General features: G+C 41.3%; 1 protein-coding gene across 4 annotated transcripts in view; it reads right to left on the reverse strand.

Annotated features, from left to right (window-relative positions):
• Positions 1–18,920, reverse strand: part of LOC103536544 (protein spinster homolog 3) — a 40,402-nt gene that overhangs the window by 13,676 nt on the left and 7,806 nt on the right. For 2 of the 4 annotated variants that reach the window (XM_030462167.1, XM_030462168.1), the window contains exons 2-8: positions 8,840–8,905; positions 8,195–8,331; positions 7,537–7,688; positions 6,586–6,652; positions 5,523–5,713; positions 3,483–3,635; positions 283–472 (exon numbers count right to left, since the gene is read on the reverse strand). In XM_030462167.1, coding sequence (XP_030318027.1) covers positions 283–472; positions 3,483–3,635; positions 5,523–5,713; positions 6,586–6,652; positions 7,537–7,688; positions 8,195–8,314 — 873 coding nt within the window. In that variant the 5' untranslated portion in view covers positions 8,315–8,331; positions 8,840–8,905. Of the gene's footprint in view, positions 1–282; positions 473–3,482; positions 3,636–5,522; positions 5,714–6,585; positions 6,653–7,536; positions 7,689–8,194; positions 8,332–8,839; positions 8,906–11,632; positions 11,765–18,920 lie in introns of those variants that run through there. The other 2 variants (XM_008502714.2, XM_030462166.1) reach the window with 2 other exon arrangements.

Below are 18,920 nucleotides of genomic sequence, written 5' to 3' on the forward strand. Positions count from 1 at the left end.
CTTTAGTGTGGGCAGGCTCTGCAGGTCCTGAGCCCCAGTTTATGATGTTCTGCCTGCTTTCCCTTTTTACTGGGAAGTGCTGCAGAGTGGGGCTCTCCCAGGACAGATCACAGCAGCTGGGCTGGCAGGGCACCTTGTCACAACTCACTGAAACCTCTTAATGGTCAGGAATATTGCAGAGAAGTCTGCAAAAGCCACCCCTCTCCTCCTCCCTCTCCTCATTCCCTGTTTCCCCAGGATCCCAGAGGACATTTTGCCAGTGACAGAGAGATTGGCACTTACAAAAGTGGAAATGATGTTTGTCTGGGCCATCACCAGAGCTACGTAGAGACAGAGAGCAGAAATGAACATGCTTGTGGCACAGATCAGAGGATCAGCTTTACTGTTTATCTTCCTTAATCTTCTTGCAGCTTCTGCTCCAGCAGTGACACCCAAGATTCCTGTCCCAATTGTGATGCCTCCAAATATTAGGCTGGTGACAAAGCAAAGGAGTTACTTGTGCATTGTAAGACCGTACTTTGGGGAAAAAAAATGGTGTTAGCTTATACATTTCTTTAATGGGGAACTTTGATTTTATTGCACTTGATCTAACCTTCCCAGTCCTTCCAAATGGATTTAATCCCAAGCCTCAATTGAAGCTCTGCCCCTGCAAGTGAGGCTCTGTCCTGGGGAGCAGGTATTTTCCCATTTATAGAGCAGGTGTTACACACCCAGGCTCAAGGAAGACTCTTCTCAGTATGACCTGGCTTGGATCTCTTAGAGGAGGTACAGTCATCTTGGTTACCCTGTGAACCAATCTATTCAGTCATCCCTAAAACACAGATGGAATAACTCTGTACCACAATCTGCTGTCTTGGAAAAGATCCAGTAACATGGAATTACACACATCTAAATGATAACCCTCTAGTTAGCACAGCTGAGATGAGTCACTGCTCTGACTGTGGCAAACATCTTCCATGTTCCAAAAGTTGAAAAGAATACTGAAGAGTTAACTAGTGGGAGGTCCATGCAATATTTTCTGAACACAGAATTTCAAATGCCACTCAGCTTTCTGTGTCTGCAAATGCAAATGTGTTCTCCAGGAATGACAAGTTCATGTTTTAAAAGTAGGTGTTTGAATAGCTTAGAGGACTCAGCTTCCAAAGGGACTGCTTTTCTCTCTCCCAAATGAGATCCTAATGACAAAGCCAGGCTCTTGCAAGAAGACCAGGGGTGCCACTGATTGTTTAATGCATCATAATCCTCCTGAGACAAAATGGGGACAGGAGCATTATGTTCTGTGCTTCTAAATATTTCAGACTGCTACATGGTGAGTTCTGTACATTTTCCTAAGCTTTCTCTGGCTTCAAAGCAAAGTAACCAGCTAGGGTATGATCTATCCCTTTAAAATACAGTGCATCTACCCTTTAATTTATTTCTGGCTGACTAGAAAAAACTCAGTTCTATATGGCAAGAAGGAAAAAAAAAAAAAAGGTATTTCTATACAAGGTAATAATCTTTCAGGTTATTTGTACTATCCCTATAAGTTTTTCAGGATTCTGATCCATCACTCACTGTAACTTGATAGTGAGAGTGTTAGAGATTTTTCTGGGAGAGGCAAGTTCCAAGGGGACATTGGTTGATTGAAGCATTCATGGAATTGTGTTCAGAAGATCCATGTGTTGTGAAGTGCTGTTGAAACACAGCTGAAAGAACAAGGAACAGCCCAAACTAAACCCAAGCACAGCTCAATTGACAAGGAATAGGAAAGCTCAGAAGCCTAGTCCTGAGGAAAGGCTGCTAGGGGATCTTTTAGGGTCTGAGAGAGAGAATTCTCACTTCTCTGGCTCATGTGTTCCAAAGTGTCTGCACGAGGACCTGAATAAAAATTTCAGGATTGAGACCTGAGTCAGTTGTGCCACCAATTGAATTTGTGTTTCCAGGGAGCCTAAGTGACACAGCCTTGATCCTTAACAAAGCCTGCAACTGCTGAACAGCCAGAGGCAAACGTGTCCTTAAAGTATCCCTGGGCAGGTCTGGGAATGTGTAGCTCAGTTCTTCCAGCACCATCAATTACAGGTCAGACATAACTGTTTATATTGTGCTTCTTTACATCCCTCCTGGAATAAGAGTCTAAAAGGAGCCTTATGCTGCTCCTGGCACTAGAAATGCCAAGGTTGTCTTTAAAGCACCTGGTGAGAAAGTCTACATGAGGCTAAACTGTCAGGTGCTTCATTTTGCTTCTGTGAAGACCATCTCTGCACTACCAACACTGCTGTGGAATAATAATTCAGAAGGTGGATTAGAAAACGAAACACGGGCTAACCCCTTCAGATTAACAGAGGAAGTATTTAAACAGCATCTGTTACCAGATGCAGCTGAACAGTTTAAAATGTTTAAATTTTTCAGCTTCCCTTCCCCTCCCACCCTGAGCCAGAATCCTAAATTCACTTCCTTCCTCAGCATTATTTCTATCCATAGTGTGCCTGTGGTGACATCCATGGCAGGACATCTGTGGGTGACAATTCAATCCACCTGGTTACACAACAACTCAGACACCACTTTTGAGTTGACTTGGTTATTCCAGTGCAGAAAAGCAAAAGAACTCAGTTAGCAGAGGACACACAAGGTATGATTACTGCTTTTCCCTTTAATTGTCTTCACCTGGAAAGACAATGTAGTAAGCAGTTAATTCCTGGGAATCTATCATGAAGGCAGAGACTGAAACCAGTTCTGGGATACCTCCAGAAGAAGGGCAGGGACACTTGGATGGAGGCCACTGGTAGTACATAAAAGACAAGTGTCTCACTGAAGGTAGCCAGGAAGACTCCAGGGGAACACTGAATACATTTTTCTATTCTGGATAACAAGCTGTAGGGAGAAAAGAATCTCTTCCTAGCTGGGGAAGAAGAGATCACAAAAAGCTGTATTATGATTACTTCAAAGTTCTCTCCAGTTGCCAATTCCTCCTGCCCACCCAACATTTGATACTTAGTCATGTATCTTCACTGGTCTGAAAAGCCTCTGCAAGCTGAGCTCTGCTAGCACTCACTCCCAAGACCAAATTATCCTGTTCAGCTGTAATGATATGATAGGAGGTCAAAATTATCAAGCTTGCTTTGTGCTGGGGCTCACAATGACCTGGCCAATGTGGCAGGAGTTTTAAAACCAGACTAAGAAGAAAGTAATGGGAAAGTTGGCAAAGCACAGGATCTAACAATACTTTAATGGGTATTTTAAGTAGCTTAGGGTGTATTGTCAACTCTCAACTTAAGTCCCCTTGCTAAAGCTGCTCCTTTCAGTGCAAATATTCCTTTCCACTTAATAGAACTGGCAGCATCTTTCTAGTTCACCGAGTGATGATAAACTAACAAACTAATAGCAGTGTCCCAGCAATTTGCTCTGATATTTACATCCCATTGCCTTCACAACAAGTGTTCACTGTCACATCTGCCTTTGGGAACAACCTGGGACTTTGTTTCACCCAGCTGTGCACACCTCACCTGTTAGATGAGTTGCATGATTCTTGGAGGCAGGGTGGTTCAGTGCCCTGGGCAACCTCAGCCCTGTAAAGAAACAGAGGTACCCAGGTCCCCAGGGCTCCAGTAACAAAGGCCATGGCAGTCAGACCCAGTGATGACCAGACAAAACTCCAGCTGGAAGTTAAAAGAAATGAGAGACAGAAAGAATAGGCTGTGAGAAAAAAGGGAAAACCTACCTGATTTCAAGCAATAACAAAACAATTCACTCAGACATAATAATAATAATAAAATAATATAGTAATAATAAAAATGCAGTCCCTGAAGAGATTAATTTCGATCAAGCTTTATGTATGAACTTCAACAGTAAAATGGATTCAGTAGAGCACAGAGTATGACCTCCTGATTTCATGTTAAATCCCAGTCCTAGTTTCTTAGAGATTTTGTTGCCAACTTTTGCTAAAACAACTGCTGTGCAATTTTTAATAGCAGATCTACAACAATAGTGGGCAAGAATTTAATGCCTTGGTAGCTAAATGAAAATGTTTTATGTGCAAGTCTAAATGCCTCAGGATGGTTTAAGTTGTTTGCATAACCAGTATAAATGAGAAACATCTGGATCTTCCAAACTGTTCAAATGCAGTGGCTGAAGCACTCCTTAACTCTACCTGATAAGCACAAATAGACTCACAGTCTGCAGTGATTTTCAGAAAAAAGGAGAAAGCATTTTAAAAATTGTCCAGATATTGTCTCTTTCCTGCCCTATACTAGGGGAAAATTAACTTTTTACTGGTCTGTTTGTAGTTAATAGTTGAGAAAAAAATCTTGTGTTCAGTAGCAGGGTATGAAATATTAAGACAAAATAAAAAGTGCTGCAAATGACCAGGTGATCACCAGACTAGAGGATTTATTAATACAGGAATCTAATTCTTCATTCTCTAAAGAGAAAGGGCTCTTGGACTTGATTAATAGTAGAACCACTTGTGGTTTTTTGGCTGTATATCCTTATGCTTTAGAAAGCCACTGCTAAAAGGAGAAGAAAATTAAAATCTAATTTTACAACACTGCTGGAAGTTGCAAGGACTGTCTTTGTAGGAAAGCAACCTTGAAGTCAGTCTAAACATTGAAATGTCAGAAAGGTTCATTGTTTGATTTGGGAAAGTTCATTTTTTTATTCACTTCAGACTGTACTGCCTACAAATTGTGATCCAACAAACTGCATCTCTAATGTATTTGCTGTTCCGGATGCAAACAGGATGCAGATTTAATCGACAATTAGAGAAGACTGGACCTTTTAGACGAGGAACACGCCCGAGACAGAAAAGCTCCCAGGAAGGCAGGGGAAAGCCAGCGCGGGGGAGCGGGGAGCAGCCCGCAGGCAGAGCGCGGTGCACAGCGTCACCTGCTGTTCCCAAACCGCATCCGAAAACCCTTCCCGGACACCAGGGATCGGGTCAGACACCTCCTGCAACCCGTGTGTTACTGCGTCCTGCTGACCAGCTGCTGTTAACGTGAGTATTTGTGTGGTTAAAAGGAAGAGGTCATGAACCAGCCACAGGTTAGCTGGGTAAAACACATGTACAAGGACTTAACCATGCTGGGGTCCCACAGACTCAGACCTCTTGTATCAGAGGCAAATACATAAATATACAAATATCACTCACAAACACCACACTAAGACTACCTGAGACATGCTGACCAACCTTCCTCAGGCACTCAGATAAAGATGCACCTAAAAATAGGCATTTTAGCAGTCTAGGTTACCTGACATGTTTAAAGCAAGGGGAAAGGGGCAACTTGATAGAAAGTAGAGTTGAATAGGAGCACACCAACAGTGTAACACTGCCTCCCTCCCTCCCACCCCTGCTCCTCTCAAAATGGGAGGGCAGCAGAAGCAAAGAAATTCCTGTAGAAGAGTGACAGAAAGGTTTTTGTTGCTGGTGTTCCAATCACCTTGTATGCAGCGTGTGACACAGAGGAGCTGGCAGGGACTTGCTGGCTGTATTTCTAATAGTGGAATGGTTGTTCCTAAATGGAGGGAATTTTGCTGCTAACATCACTTACTTCTTGGCAAGTGATGCAACATCTTGACACCAAGTAGTCTTGGCAGTTCTCTGCACACCTGGTTTCTCAGCTTTGACTCGGATTGTCCCGGAGATGCTCAGGGCTCTGTGTGCTGCTGTCCTCCTCTGGGTCCTGTGAGGGACCAGTAGGATCAGGAGAACCAGTGCCAGACCTCCCATGCAAGGAGTTATCTGTAGACACAAGGCTGGTTAGGTCAAGGGTATCTTTTTTTCCTCGAGTGAAAGCCCCACAGCAATTCAAATTTGGTGTTAAAAGTACATGTTGAAGAACTGCAGAATGTTGAGAAATAGGTGGGATTTGCTGTTCATATTTGTAAAGAAAGTGACTTTGGTGATTTTTGGTGACTTTGAAGGATAATGGATCCTTGCTTCCTATCATACACATACCTGATCACTCCCCTCTGATTTTGGAGAAAAACATGAAGACAAAACTGTACCATAGTACTCTGGTCACAAAGACAAGACTCAGTGATACCTGGGTAACACATCTGTAACTCCAGGAAACATTCTGCCCCACTTGTCCTGTACTTGCTAGTTAATTTTATAGGTAAGTTAGGAGGGTCTGACAAAGTACTTCCAAAGCACTTGGTATTCAGGGTTGAGAAGCATCATGATGACATGACCAGAACAGAAGAGGTCTTGAAACCCTCAATTAATAGAAGTTGTTGCTAACAGCATTTTAGAACACAATTTCTTTGTGTTTTCCTGAAGAATTACACGGGTGCTACCAGTCTAATGATCATTTTGCCTTCAGCTTCCTCTGTTTGAGGAGGTCTTGATGCACTGAAAACCATTCCAAGTGTGTCCTCAGGTAAAAGGAACATCAGCACCTGCCCTGGCTGCTGTACAATTAATTTCACCTATGCCTGCTTTCATTCTGCAAGAAGAGTTCTCTTGAACACTCAGTTCATGACCAGTCAGACAGCAGAAGGTTCTCCTGCTCACCTCTTTTAACACACACAACACAAGTAACCCAAACCCCAGTGCTGATTCTGGTTTGACATTGACTGGCTCAGCCCCCTGAGTGAAAGGGAGGAACTCACCCTGAATGCCCAGTGCCAGTCATCTGTGACATCTGCCATGCCAGCTGCTAGGACATAACCAAGACCACTGGAAGCAACAGAAAGGAATAATCAATAAGTCCCAATGGATTCCTGCTGGCTGAAATGAGATGTCTTGCCAGCTGAGGAGAGGAGTATTCTGAATACAGGTGTACAGGAGTATTGAACTCTGAATACAGAAGTATTCTGTCATAGTTTTCAACAGAAAAAGCCCTCGTGGTCTTCTGGAGTCTCCTTGCAAGCCAGTAGTAAAAAGAGAGCCTGACCTCCTCAGAGCAGGCTTGAGAGGGTGGCAACAATGTCCCGTTCTGCAGAATGAGACTGCAAGCCCAGAGCAGACACCCCATAAGGCAGTTTCATGTTTTTCCTGAATTAGCTACATGAATTAAGACTTGCACGAATCCCTTTAGTTTTAATCTGCCTTCTGGGCTCAGCCTTGTCTTACTGCTCTAATAAAATTACTCCAAACCATTTAAAAAGCCCTCTAAACCTCTTTTTCAGTCCCAATATCAATTTAGGTAAAAGAGGAGAGGGAAGTGCCAGTTATTCCTTGGGAGACATTTAATGGAGGGTTCTTGAAATATTTGTCTAGTAAACAAATTTGGCAACTTCTCTCTTTCAAAACCCGGAAATAAATTACCTACCCCATGCACATACTTCTTTTAGAACAATCCAATATTTTACTCAAAGCCTAATGGTTTTCTGAGTTTATATTATCCCTAAACATGTTGGGGGGAAAAAAAGCAAATTTTTATTCAAAGTAAATACATAAATAAGCCTGACCAGCTGTATTTAAACATGCTAAGCAAGCAACAAATTCATTTTCAAAAGCCAATGCATATAAACATCAAAATATGTCTGACCAAAGGCTCAGGTTTTACTGAATTGCAGACAATTTCAAAAGGCAGGTCAGTCACTAGCAAGAAAACCAACCTTCCCACTGGGATGAAGATATAGAAGATAGATAACATTGTGGTCCTTTTTCCTTCCTCAAACAGGTCTGCAATGATGGTTGGTGCTATTGTGGAATAACTGGCTGTGCCAATGCCAACCAGTCCTCGTGAAAGAAAGAATATCCAGTAATACTGCAGGAAAAAGACATATTATGATCCCAAAAAAAAAGCCCATGCAAGAAAGAAAGCTTACTATTAGAGGTGCATTTTAGTGGGTCAAATGCACCAGAGTAAATAAGAATTCAACTGCCTTAGGTCTGTATTCCCCCCACTCCCACCTGCTCCCCTTGTACCCCACTGCTGTGCTTTCTCCTTTCTGCACAGCAGTGACTCCTTAGAGTGACACCCAGAGGGAACTACAGGAGGGGGTGGCAAAGAAGCTGCTACACTCTAAGGTCATAATCAACAAATACTCAGTCCAAAAATCAGATCCCATCAATTGCAGCAGCAATAGGGGCATTCTCCCCTGCCCAGGGGGAGAATCCCACAGAACACATTCCTGCACAAAGCCCATTTAGTCCAGGCTTGGGGAATGAGTGCTCACTGGCAGCTTTTCCAAATGTGATCACGGGACTCTGTTGACTCCTGCAAGATGTATTCAGATTGTTTTCAGAGTACCCTCGAAAAAAGCAACGTACCCATTCACTGATGAATGAACTGCCTAATGTTACAGCAGACCAGAAGAAAACACCAGCTCCAAGGATGATTTTCCTGTTGTACCGATCCCCGAGGTATCCAAAGATGGGTGCTGCCAGCATGTAACACAAGATGAAGACTGGAAATCCAAGAAGGAGTAAAGATAATATTGGCCAAATAAATTTTATAATACATCCTCATCGCCTCTCAGACAAACTCAGGTTTATTTTTTAGGGCAGAGGTTAGGACAAGGTGAATTAGTAGTACCACTGGGTAGATTGATATTTAGGAAAAGAGAAATGCAGATTCTAAAAAACAAACAAACAAAAAACCAAACAAAAAACCTCAAAACAAATAAAAAAACAAAGACCAAACTATACAAAAATAAATTTCCTGAGAAATGTATTTGCTGAGAAACTCCTTCATCTTTTGTGAGTCATATCTTGTGGGGTTTATGAAAGACTCAGCTCCAGTCTTCCCTGAACCAAAGACTTTCAAGGTTTGCATTTTCAGTCAGCCTGCCCACAAGTGAAGTGAGCAATACCACACACAAGCAGCACCTAGAAGAAATATTTAACTGGAATGTGCTTTAGGAACATATAGATGCAAAGCAAAGCAAACTACCTGAACATAAGAGGTTTTATTACCTGTTTGCAGTAGGCCAGTATCCCCATCACTAAGCTTGAAGTATCCCTGTATGTCTAACAGGATTCCTGCAACAGATTAAAACAGATTAAAACACTGAATGACAGCAGAGTGCCCTGCTCGTTCCTTCTCATCCCATTTATCTGCCAAATCAAAGATTAATTTCAAGAAGAGGGCTTGAAAGAACTGCAGCACATTTTGCTTGTGAGTTTACATGTAAACCGTTACTTTACCATAAGCACAGATATACAGAGAATTAAAAATTCTTATCACTATACATAAAATTCATGATTTTCCACTATATAGGTCTTAGAAGAGTCAGTTTCCCCATTTCAATCACAACTGTTCCTTTCATTTGCACCATTAGTACCTCAGCACACAGTTTACAGTTCAAAGTTTTATGGACACCATGTAGAATAAAAAAGTGGCCGAGTTTTGCAGCCAGGAGATTGCTACCTTCATAGAGCTAATGTTAAAATATTCTTAATGACCTTAAAAAATTAAGATTAGTTGAAATTCCTTCTGTTAAGAAGAACTGTTAGTGTATTCAGGAAATGTACCATTCAAATTAGTGCATGTTGGGTTTTTCAAGGTGCAAATGGCTACAAGTCTTCAGCAGCCCATGGTGGTTCAGTCAGCCCAGAGCCAGGGCAACACCAGTGGGATTCAGATCACAATTCTGAATCTCTAATCCTGTTCATATTTCCATTGCAACTTTGCAGAGATCAGATGAGGCAGAGGTAACTGTGGATGTCTGGCTGCCAGTTACCATCACACAGAAATACTGTTACAGGAACTTCAGTTTTGGACTAACAGAGTCCAAAACAACACAAGAATGTGACTGAAATAACCTGATCAGCCCAATTGCAGGCAAATTACAAAGCATTGATCTGCACAGCTTGCAAACAGGACAGCAGATCAGAGGGGGAGAAATCTGCCTGATCACCATTTTTAACAAACTGAAGGCTCAGTTCCAGCAGACAATTAAATGGAAGAGCTTGTTGTCTGTGTGAAGATTGATGCAAACTCTGTCAAAACCTCTGAGCACAACTGCCCGGAAACCACAACTTTGTAACTGCCACCAGTTTACTTTTAAACCAATCCTGAAGCCTCCCTTTCTTCACTGTCTTGTTAACTTATTTTTAAAATATGTTCATACATTTGCAGAGCCAAACTCAAAAGTACTGATGCAAGAATTCTGCAGTGCAGCTGTACCCTAGGAGGTGAACACTAAATTACTGTGGTGTAAGCAGCAACTCCCAGATCTCCTCCATGGCCCAAGGGGTCACAGAGTTAACTAAAGAAGTGTTTTAGTGATATTTTGTAATTAAAATAGATGTCAGATATTTCAAAGACCTGGACACTACCCTCACCTCTGCTCTTGAAGTCTTACATACCCATGAAGGGACATCACTCTCAAGAATCTGAGCATGTTAACAAAGTAGGAAACCTTTATTTCCTGAAAAATTTAAGCTTTTAGTATGTGCAGGTGCCGAAGAACAGTTCTAAGCCTGGAATGAGCCAAATGACTGCTTACACTTCATACTCCCAAGGGAATAAACCCCTAGCACCTTTGTTCTTGTTCAAAAACCTTTTTCCATCCTCTCCTGTCCTCAGCCCTTCTCCAGGGAAATTTACTTGCCAGTAGAACTCACACACTGAAGTTTTTCACCAGCAGTATCATTCAGCATGCACTCCTGCTTGTTTCCTTCCCTCTTATATGTGTGGTTAAGAAGAATGCAAGAGGAAAAGCTTCAACTCCTACACCCACTTGTCACTCCATTTTTAAAGATACAGTCTGAATGTCTGAAATTTCTGAAAGGTCTACAAAGTAAATATAATGAGTTTGTGTGCTGTCACTAGGTATTAACAACAAATTTAACAATCCATCTTTGGGGTTTATTCAAGGTTTTGAAACACTTATTATTTCCAGGCCACTCAAGTAAAATACAGCAAGCTCACAAGTGTTTCATCCTAATTTATAAATTAGATCACTGGAAGCATGGTTGATGTTTAGGAGTGATGTTAAATAGAATTTACACAGACCACAGTTCACATGAGAGGAAAAAAAACAAATTTCCCAACAGTTTACTAGAAGCAATGCTTTGCTGTTCACAGCTAGGTAAATAAATCCATAAATCACAATTTGGAAGAAGGAAATTATTTACGAGAAAACAAGCTATAAATCTGACAGGTGATGGTTAGAGGAGTGGGTCCCCATTCTCTTTACACAATTGTGTTGCACTCTTTATTGCAGAAATCACACTATTTGCAGATTATGAGGAAGTTAAGCCTCCCCTAAACAATCTTGGAAAAAAGATAACATAATTATTGTACTTTTAATGAGGGAAATGGCATCACTATTTTTCACATAAAGGAATACCATATACCTAATATACTAGCACCAGAGAAGGCTGAGTAAACTGCTGTATACAATACAGGGAAGCTGCTTTGTCAAATCTCTGTGGAATCCAGACAGAAAAACAGACTAAAGAATGCTAAAGTCTGTGTATAAGAGCCTGGGATTTAAAAATACAAGTCTTAAGCATTTAACAGATGTGATTTTTATAAGTATTCTACCGATCATTAATAACAAACACATCATTCATTGGCCTCTCAAGATTTATAATTGGAGGTTCCATGATGAGTATGAGCAACAGCTAAAGCAGATAAGAGAAAGACTAAAAGGACATGGAGCATATCCTCACTTTAGGAAACATTTGTCACTACAGAGTAAGTAGAGCTGTTGAGAACTTAAATTTCCTTTTCCTTAGAAAGAGAAAATAGGCTCTCACCTGGTACAATGAACCAATCCATGAAATTTATTAAGTTCACATAGCACAGCACAGCAGCTGTGGCATAATCTCTCTTCATGGAACCATTCCTTGACACTGACACGAGTGGGCCTTGCCTGACCTGTGCTGCAGTCGCTCCATAATTCGTCTCCTCAAGAGGCAGCTGGGACTGCAACCCTGTGTTTTCACATCCACCAGAGCTTTGCATATTTCCCAGTGCAGAAAGGCACCCCAGACTGTGAAGTGTTTCCTTGCTGCACCAAGCTGAAGTCAGTTCTGTGCTCAGGCAAGGAGGAACTTCCATCACTACACTCACTGACGGAAGCAGCCCAGCCACTAAAAACTGAAATTTCATGTTCCTTGCAAAGGGGCAGAATTTTACACAGAGAGAAGCTGTGCTCACGTGGCTCTGCAAAAGTGCTGAAGTGCTATCCCTTGAAGACAAGGAAAAATAAATGTAAACATAAGCAAAACAATCCATTGGGAAATGTAGGAAATAATAGTGCACATTTTTTCAGTGATCTGAGAGAAATTGCATGTGCCAAAGTAATGTTATTTTTGGTAAGGTCTCAGTGAGTTACCAGAGCTAAAAATTGCCTTTTTAGAGAGGAAAAAAAATAAATATATATATATAAAATATATATATATAAAAAAATATATATATACACACACATATATATAAACCAGTTTGCTAGACCAGGTACCTATCTTTGACTAGAGCCCTCCTTCACCACACATTTATTGTGCAACTCTGGATAAGTTATTTGCTTTCTCTGCAACTCACAAACCTCCCTGGCCTTTAAAAACAAAGCTACTTAGCCTTGTCCCTGCCACTTGACTTGTCACCTCTCCCTGTTGCTGCCCATCTGATCTGCACTGGCCAGCCCTACCCCCAGAACAGAAACCTTTCCAATAATATCCTGAACTTTTAGGTCAGATCGACAATTTAAGCATAAGACTCATAGTCCAGACTACTTGGGTTTTTTTGGTTCTTGTTGTTTAGTGTTTGTTTGGGAATACCAAGCCACAACCAGCCAACCAAAACTCATAACACTACAATAAACACTGAAAGGGAGATGTAAACAAAAACATTTTTTTCTGCACCCCTGCTGGAACTGTGCACATTCCACAGTTCTGATTGTGCAATGGGATTTCTTCCCCTTTCTTCCCCAAAGAGGGGCTTGAAAGGGGAAGAAAAGAGGTTCTTTTAGGGTGTGCAAATACCTTTCTTCCCTATCTACTGGCCACACAGATTTCAAAAAGTACTCTTAAATTTTTCCAGCATCTGTTTTCTTATGATACTTATTTTTTTAGAAACATGCCTACCCACATGTCTTTTGAGCCATTTTGTGGATTATCATCTTCAGAAGATTTAGGGGGGGTTTGCATCCTGTTTAGAAAGTTTCAACTATAAGAGTGATGTTGTATCAAGTACTGATCACAGTTTATGACTCATGCATGAAGATAAAGTCTGTGGTAGTTGTTTTTTTAAACTATATTTCACACTTCAGACTAAACTGAGAAGCAATATAACACCTGTTATTTTGGGCTGTTTTGTAAAATCCAGACTCCTTTACTTCTGTGTGCTCCATACGGTAGTATTTCAGTCTATCTTAATTTTGTGAGGATCTAGTATAGCCATATTTAATTTAATAATGGGAAAGTCTACATTAATTTTATTTCAGGAGAGGTGCTTGGTTTTTTCTAGCATCTTAGCTCTCAACTTTACAAGGGAAAATCCTATAGATTATAGGCATCTTTGCGCACTCCTGCTCAAGGGAGCTCCCCTTAAGCCATATTTCAGACACATTCCATCAGGACACATTTTTCTATTTCATACTATCATTAATACCATTGCTATTATCTTTTTCTCTCTATTAGAGACTAGAGAGCCTTCACTCAGCAAATGTCACATCATCTGTGCATCCCTGTGCTCAGTTAAACCAATGCAGTCAGGACTTGACCATACCCAGCAGCAAGAAACAGTCTGTACAATTTTGTAGGGTGTAAAAACTAAATAAAAAATAATAATTAAAAAAATGCAGAAAATACTAAAGTTACTTTGAAGAATTAAAAGCGGGCAAGGTGAAGGTCAGCTCAGCTTTTTTCAGCCCAAAACCGAGGGTGCTGGGGGGGGTCAGGGGCCGTTCCCCTGCGGTTCTGCAGCACCGGACCGGGCCGCTGGGTGGAGACCGAACACCGGCTGCGGGCAGAGCCCCATCCTCCGCGGGCAGCATCGGAACCACCCTCCGAACAGCCCCTCCTGCAAAACACTCAGGTCCTGGGTTTTTTAAAAGCAAACCCAACAGCCACAGGCAGTAGAGCCCTAACAGGACGTTGGATACTCGTACTCAGGTTCCTCAGCAATAGCAAGTGAAATGGGCCAAGTTGGGCTATTTTTTTTTTTCCATCTTTGTTCTCCTCAGCAGTGGATCTGGGCTTTATATACTTTAGCAGGCATATTTTCATTATTTGATGCCCAGCCACATCCCAGCCCTTGTCAAAAAGGCCCCAGAGGGCAGCTGGCTGGGATTTAACTCTCCCTCTGGAGAGCTTAAATGTCTCTTGATCCAAATGTCCTTTGGCTTTCTGGAGCACATGCTGTGTTGCTCCCAACTCCTAACACCTGCAGCTAAACTCGATTTTTATAGACAGCTAAAAGCAGATTTTTAAACTAATGCTGTTAAGGCAAGAACTCAGCCCTGCTCTCCTAAAATGGAATTTCTAAATTCTACATTTTCCAGTCAGCCTAAGCAGAAAGTGTATCTCACAAGCACCAAACCACCTGCTCTGAACTGTTCTTGAACACTTGATTCCCCTTTTGCTCCTCACTAAAGCTTCCAGACATCACTTCCACTTTGCTTTTTGATGCTAGACTACCTGACACCTGGCTGCCTGCAGCCTCACCGTGTGAGCCAGGTTGTCCTGTGGAACCTCAATGTCGCATTACTGCAACTCTGTCACAGCTCCTGGTACCAACCCCCCCCTCTCTCTTGGATCCCATCCTTCAACCCACTCCATTTATCACCCTTAGGTACAAACCTGCAGTTACCCCAAAAAAGCCCTCTGTGACTTAGCCTCACACTGTTTTCCAGCCACCATTCCTTTCTCTGCCTGCTTGTCCTTTTTTTCCAATTCTGATTTTCACATTCACACAGACACCACCAGGCCAAACAATTCCTGCAAAAAACTTTTGCTGTGTGGGCTCCAGAATGCCAGTCTACAAGGCAGCTTTTGTTAGACAAGATTACAGCTTATTTCTGTAGAGCCAAATATTTTTTTTTCCTCATTTGTTCAGGGCTGTCAGTCAGGTTACGGACTGACAATCTCAGTGTTTGTCTCAGTGCAGTGTTTGCCTACAGAGCTTACCCTAGGGGTACCAGGTGCCAAACAATATAAAAACTAGCTTTTTAACCCTATCACAGTCCCTTCTACCAGCTCTTTCCATTTGGTGTTCATTTAAGCATGAGAACTCATAGCTGTGTCATTCAAGATGTCACCAGTAGCTAAATCCTTCTATAGCAGCAGCAAGTCAGAACCTGTTGATTCCAGGCATTTGGCCCAAGTCCACACACACAGCCACAGATTTTCGTGCACTATTCTGAATCTGGCTGTGGTACCTAAAGTTCTTTGGGTGGCTGAACCTGACCAAGGCAGCAGAGCCTCCCCACCTCTACAACTGCACGTGGTGACAGCCACAACTTGGCTGATAGTCAGCAGGACGAGTCATGGGAGGCTTATGTGCTTAAGAAGCTGGCTTGTTTCTACCACAGCATTCAAATAATTCTTCTTGGATATTACTCACCCAGAGTCCTGCCTGTTGAGGCACCCATCTGGGCAGCAGTGCTGTTGGGTGTTCACTCTGTGCTCCACCTGACTGAGGAACAAACTCTCCCCAGCCCTACCCTGTGCTGCCCTTCTGGGGAGCAAGGAGGAAGGCAGCAGTGCAGGTAATGCTGTGGTGCCTGGTGCCTCAGAGGCAGGGTACCACAAATAAGTCACATCTGTGACAGCCCCTGGTGCATTCCTGTCACTTTAACTAAACCCAGATAGACCTGTTTATATAGACAACTGATGTGAGAGCTTCCAGTTTTCACTGCAAGGATTTTCCAAGAATTTCCTACAAAAAGAGTTTGGGTTTATACAAATAGCCTTTAATGGGAGATGCTGCCACTTGGTGGTTTTGCCAGAGGTTTCCCAAGAAGCTACATCAGAAGGGGCTTTAATAGTGAACCAAGATGCAAACTGAAGAATATTTTACTATCCTGAATAACTTCAACCATTTCTGTACAGGTAACAAAAAAACTTCTTAACTCACTAAATTTCAAACAGCAACTCTCCCCAAGTCTAAGAAAAAACTGAAAATGGACAAAAAGTTAATTGTTGACCAATACTGATTTTAGGAAGGAAGGAGAAGAAGGAGAGGCAGGAGAGGCAGGAGAGGCAGGAGAGGCAGGAGAGGCAGGAGAGGCAGGAGAGGCAGGAGAGGCAGGAGAGGCAGGAGAGGCAGGAGAGGCAGGAGAGGCAGGAAGGAAAAGAAAAGAAAGAAAGGAAAGGAAAGAAAGGGAAGAAAGGGAAGAAAGGGAAGAAAGGGAAGAAAGGGAAGAAAGGGAAGAAAGGGAAGAAAGGGAAGAAAGGGAAGAAAGGGAAGAAAGGGAAGAAAGGGAAGAAAGGAAAGAAAGGAAAGAAAGGAAAGAAAGGAAAGAAAGGAAAGAAAGGAAAGAAAGGAAAGAAAGGAAAGAAAGGAAAGAAGGAAAGAAAGGAAAGAAAGGAAAGAAACTGCATTTGCCAATTACTTTCCTCATGTATCACCCAGGCAGAAAACATAAAGTAGCCAAAAGAGAACACCTGGTTGTGTGTATTTACAAGCAGATGTGGCAATGGTCTATATTTTAGGTGTACATATTTTAAACCTATTGTGATGGAAGCAAATTCATAAATCATGAGATTCTGCAAATAACTGAAATATGGGTTTCTACAAGACTTAGTAATTTTAGTGCCTGACAAGATCAGAAAAATGAAATTCAACATAATTCTGGTAGGCAGACAGCTTAATAAATGCATGCCTGGACTTACCTGAAATATTCCACTCCAAGGAGATTCAAAGTCAACTATAATGGTTACAAAAGAGCTGCAGAGTGACAGAGATTTAGGTAGAAGACATGTTGGGTTTTTTTTAAAGTTTGTCACTATGGTGTCTATTTGAACCAAGGCTGCAAAATAAATCACTTTTGGTTTTGAACCCAGTCTGCAATGATAAAATGTAAAGACAAACTTGGAATTAGACATTAGCATCCAGGTTGCAAGTTTGACTTACAAGTTAAACCAGAGAGTGACCAAGGTGACACAAGAGTGAGATACTCAGTGTAATCCTGTATAAAATTCAACATGATTTTCAGTTTCAGATCTATTATAGAATCAGTGGTCTGAGTCTTATAAATTACCATATTGCAAAGCTCCAGGAATGACTCAGCTACTAACATGTATATTCTTCTTGCATTTCAGTCCTCCAGACTGATGAACATTTGCAAAATTGTTATTCCCTTGAAATATACAGCCTGGAGTAGCCAGAAGGGAGTGTGCCCGAGTGCCCTCCTTCAATGGAAGTTGGAGAAATTCTGCATCTGTTGTTTGTAGACTCTGCTCTCCATCTATCACTTGTGGTCACATTTAGTCATTCACATAGCAACTGCTAAATGAGGTAAAATACTGCTACAAAATACTCAGATATTTTAGAATAAAACTGAGTAGTTGAATAATCAAGACAAGACCACCAACAGTTTTTCTTCAGACCTCTGGAGGCAGAACTAACAGTGCTTTCTTTCACATTGCCTGGGCAGTAGCAGAAAATTCAGTGTGGAACAAGCAGAAGGACACTTCAGCTTTCTGATAGCAGCAAGAAAATTTTACATGCTCTACACTGCAAAATCCACTTTTTTCATTATTACTGACAATGCTGGCACTTCCACACTTTACACACAGCACAATACAGAATCTCAGGCTGCTAATAAGAGAATTTTATTCTCATAGCTTCAGTAGCTATTTTTGCTAAGACAAAATCAGCACCAGCAAAAGAACTATTCTCTCTTTGTTCTTAGGAGCCAGCAGCCAGCAAAGTCTTTACTCCAAAGTAACTTTTCAGATGCTTTTCATTAATAGTTGGTATTTAGTTTTGAATAATGTTCCCTTGTTATGTAACAGTGTTGTCTTAAGCTAAAAATAACACATAGCAGAAAGTAATACTCACATAAATGCTGTGACTCTTATCAGTAAGAGCATTAATATCAACTTCAGGTGCTAGATTTACTTGGAAAAAAGTGTTATAAGAATTTGTAATTGTAAATCCCTAAGCTACATGAAGTTAAGAAAAACCTGTACTTCAACTAGAAAAGCTGCAGGAGTTTAACTAGCTTTATGAAAATCAGGGAAGAACTGCAGACAGTATTTTCCAAATGGTTAAAAAAAAAATAAAATTGTTTTACCTCACAACTAGGATGTTTTCTGCCTTAGTTCATTACAAGGCTTCCTTAAGAAAAATATAAAAGAACAGAATAAGGATGGTGTAAATCAGCAAGGTGATTAATCTGCTAAAAAAGCCAAATATAAATCAAGCCACCTGTGTTTTCACTGCCTCTACTCTCCTCCCCCTTTTCTCCTCCTCTGAGAAGTTCATTGGGCAGTCCCAACAGAAAACCAAACCACTGATACATAGCAAGATACTGAGATCAGAAAAATCCAGCACTGTAGCAAGATACCAGTAAGAAGTTACCAGACTCCACTGGTTAGAGACATTCATCCCTTGTTTTACACCCACCTGCTTCCAGTCCTTGTCTCTTTCAAGGCCCAGTTTTATCTTGGGCTTCTGTTACAATTAAATTCAGTGCCAGATTATCTGTGTATATGGTAAGAACTTAAGTAGGAGAATTTTCCACTAAAGCAAATATTGTATGAAACCACTTCAGTATTTCTCAAAAAGCCAGAAGTTAACTGTTCCAGATAATCTTAGAAAAAGAGTTAGCTTTATTGCAGAGTATATACCTCCTACCCAACAATTACCAGCCACAATTTGAGGTAGGTGGTATCAGCTACAATACATTTTGTAAAATAGGAGCAAAATCAAAGAATTGACCAGCTTAAAAGGAGGAACAATTTTTAAAGTGTCATTATTTTAAACCAAGTCTATCTGTCCTTTTAAAAACAGCCCTATTTAAAATAAAATGCAAAATAAGGGCAGCCTACACTACAGTGAAATCTAGACTCACTAAGTGCAAAATACACAAGCAGTCCA

The sequence above is a fragment of the Calypte anna genome, chromosome 19, assembly GCF_003957555.1.
Source record: "Calypte anna isolate BGI_N300 chromosome 19, bCalAnn1_v1.p, whole genome shotgun sequence".
NCBI lineage: Eukaryota > Metazoa > Chordata > Aves > Apodiformes > Trochilidae > Calypte > Calypte anna.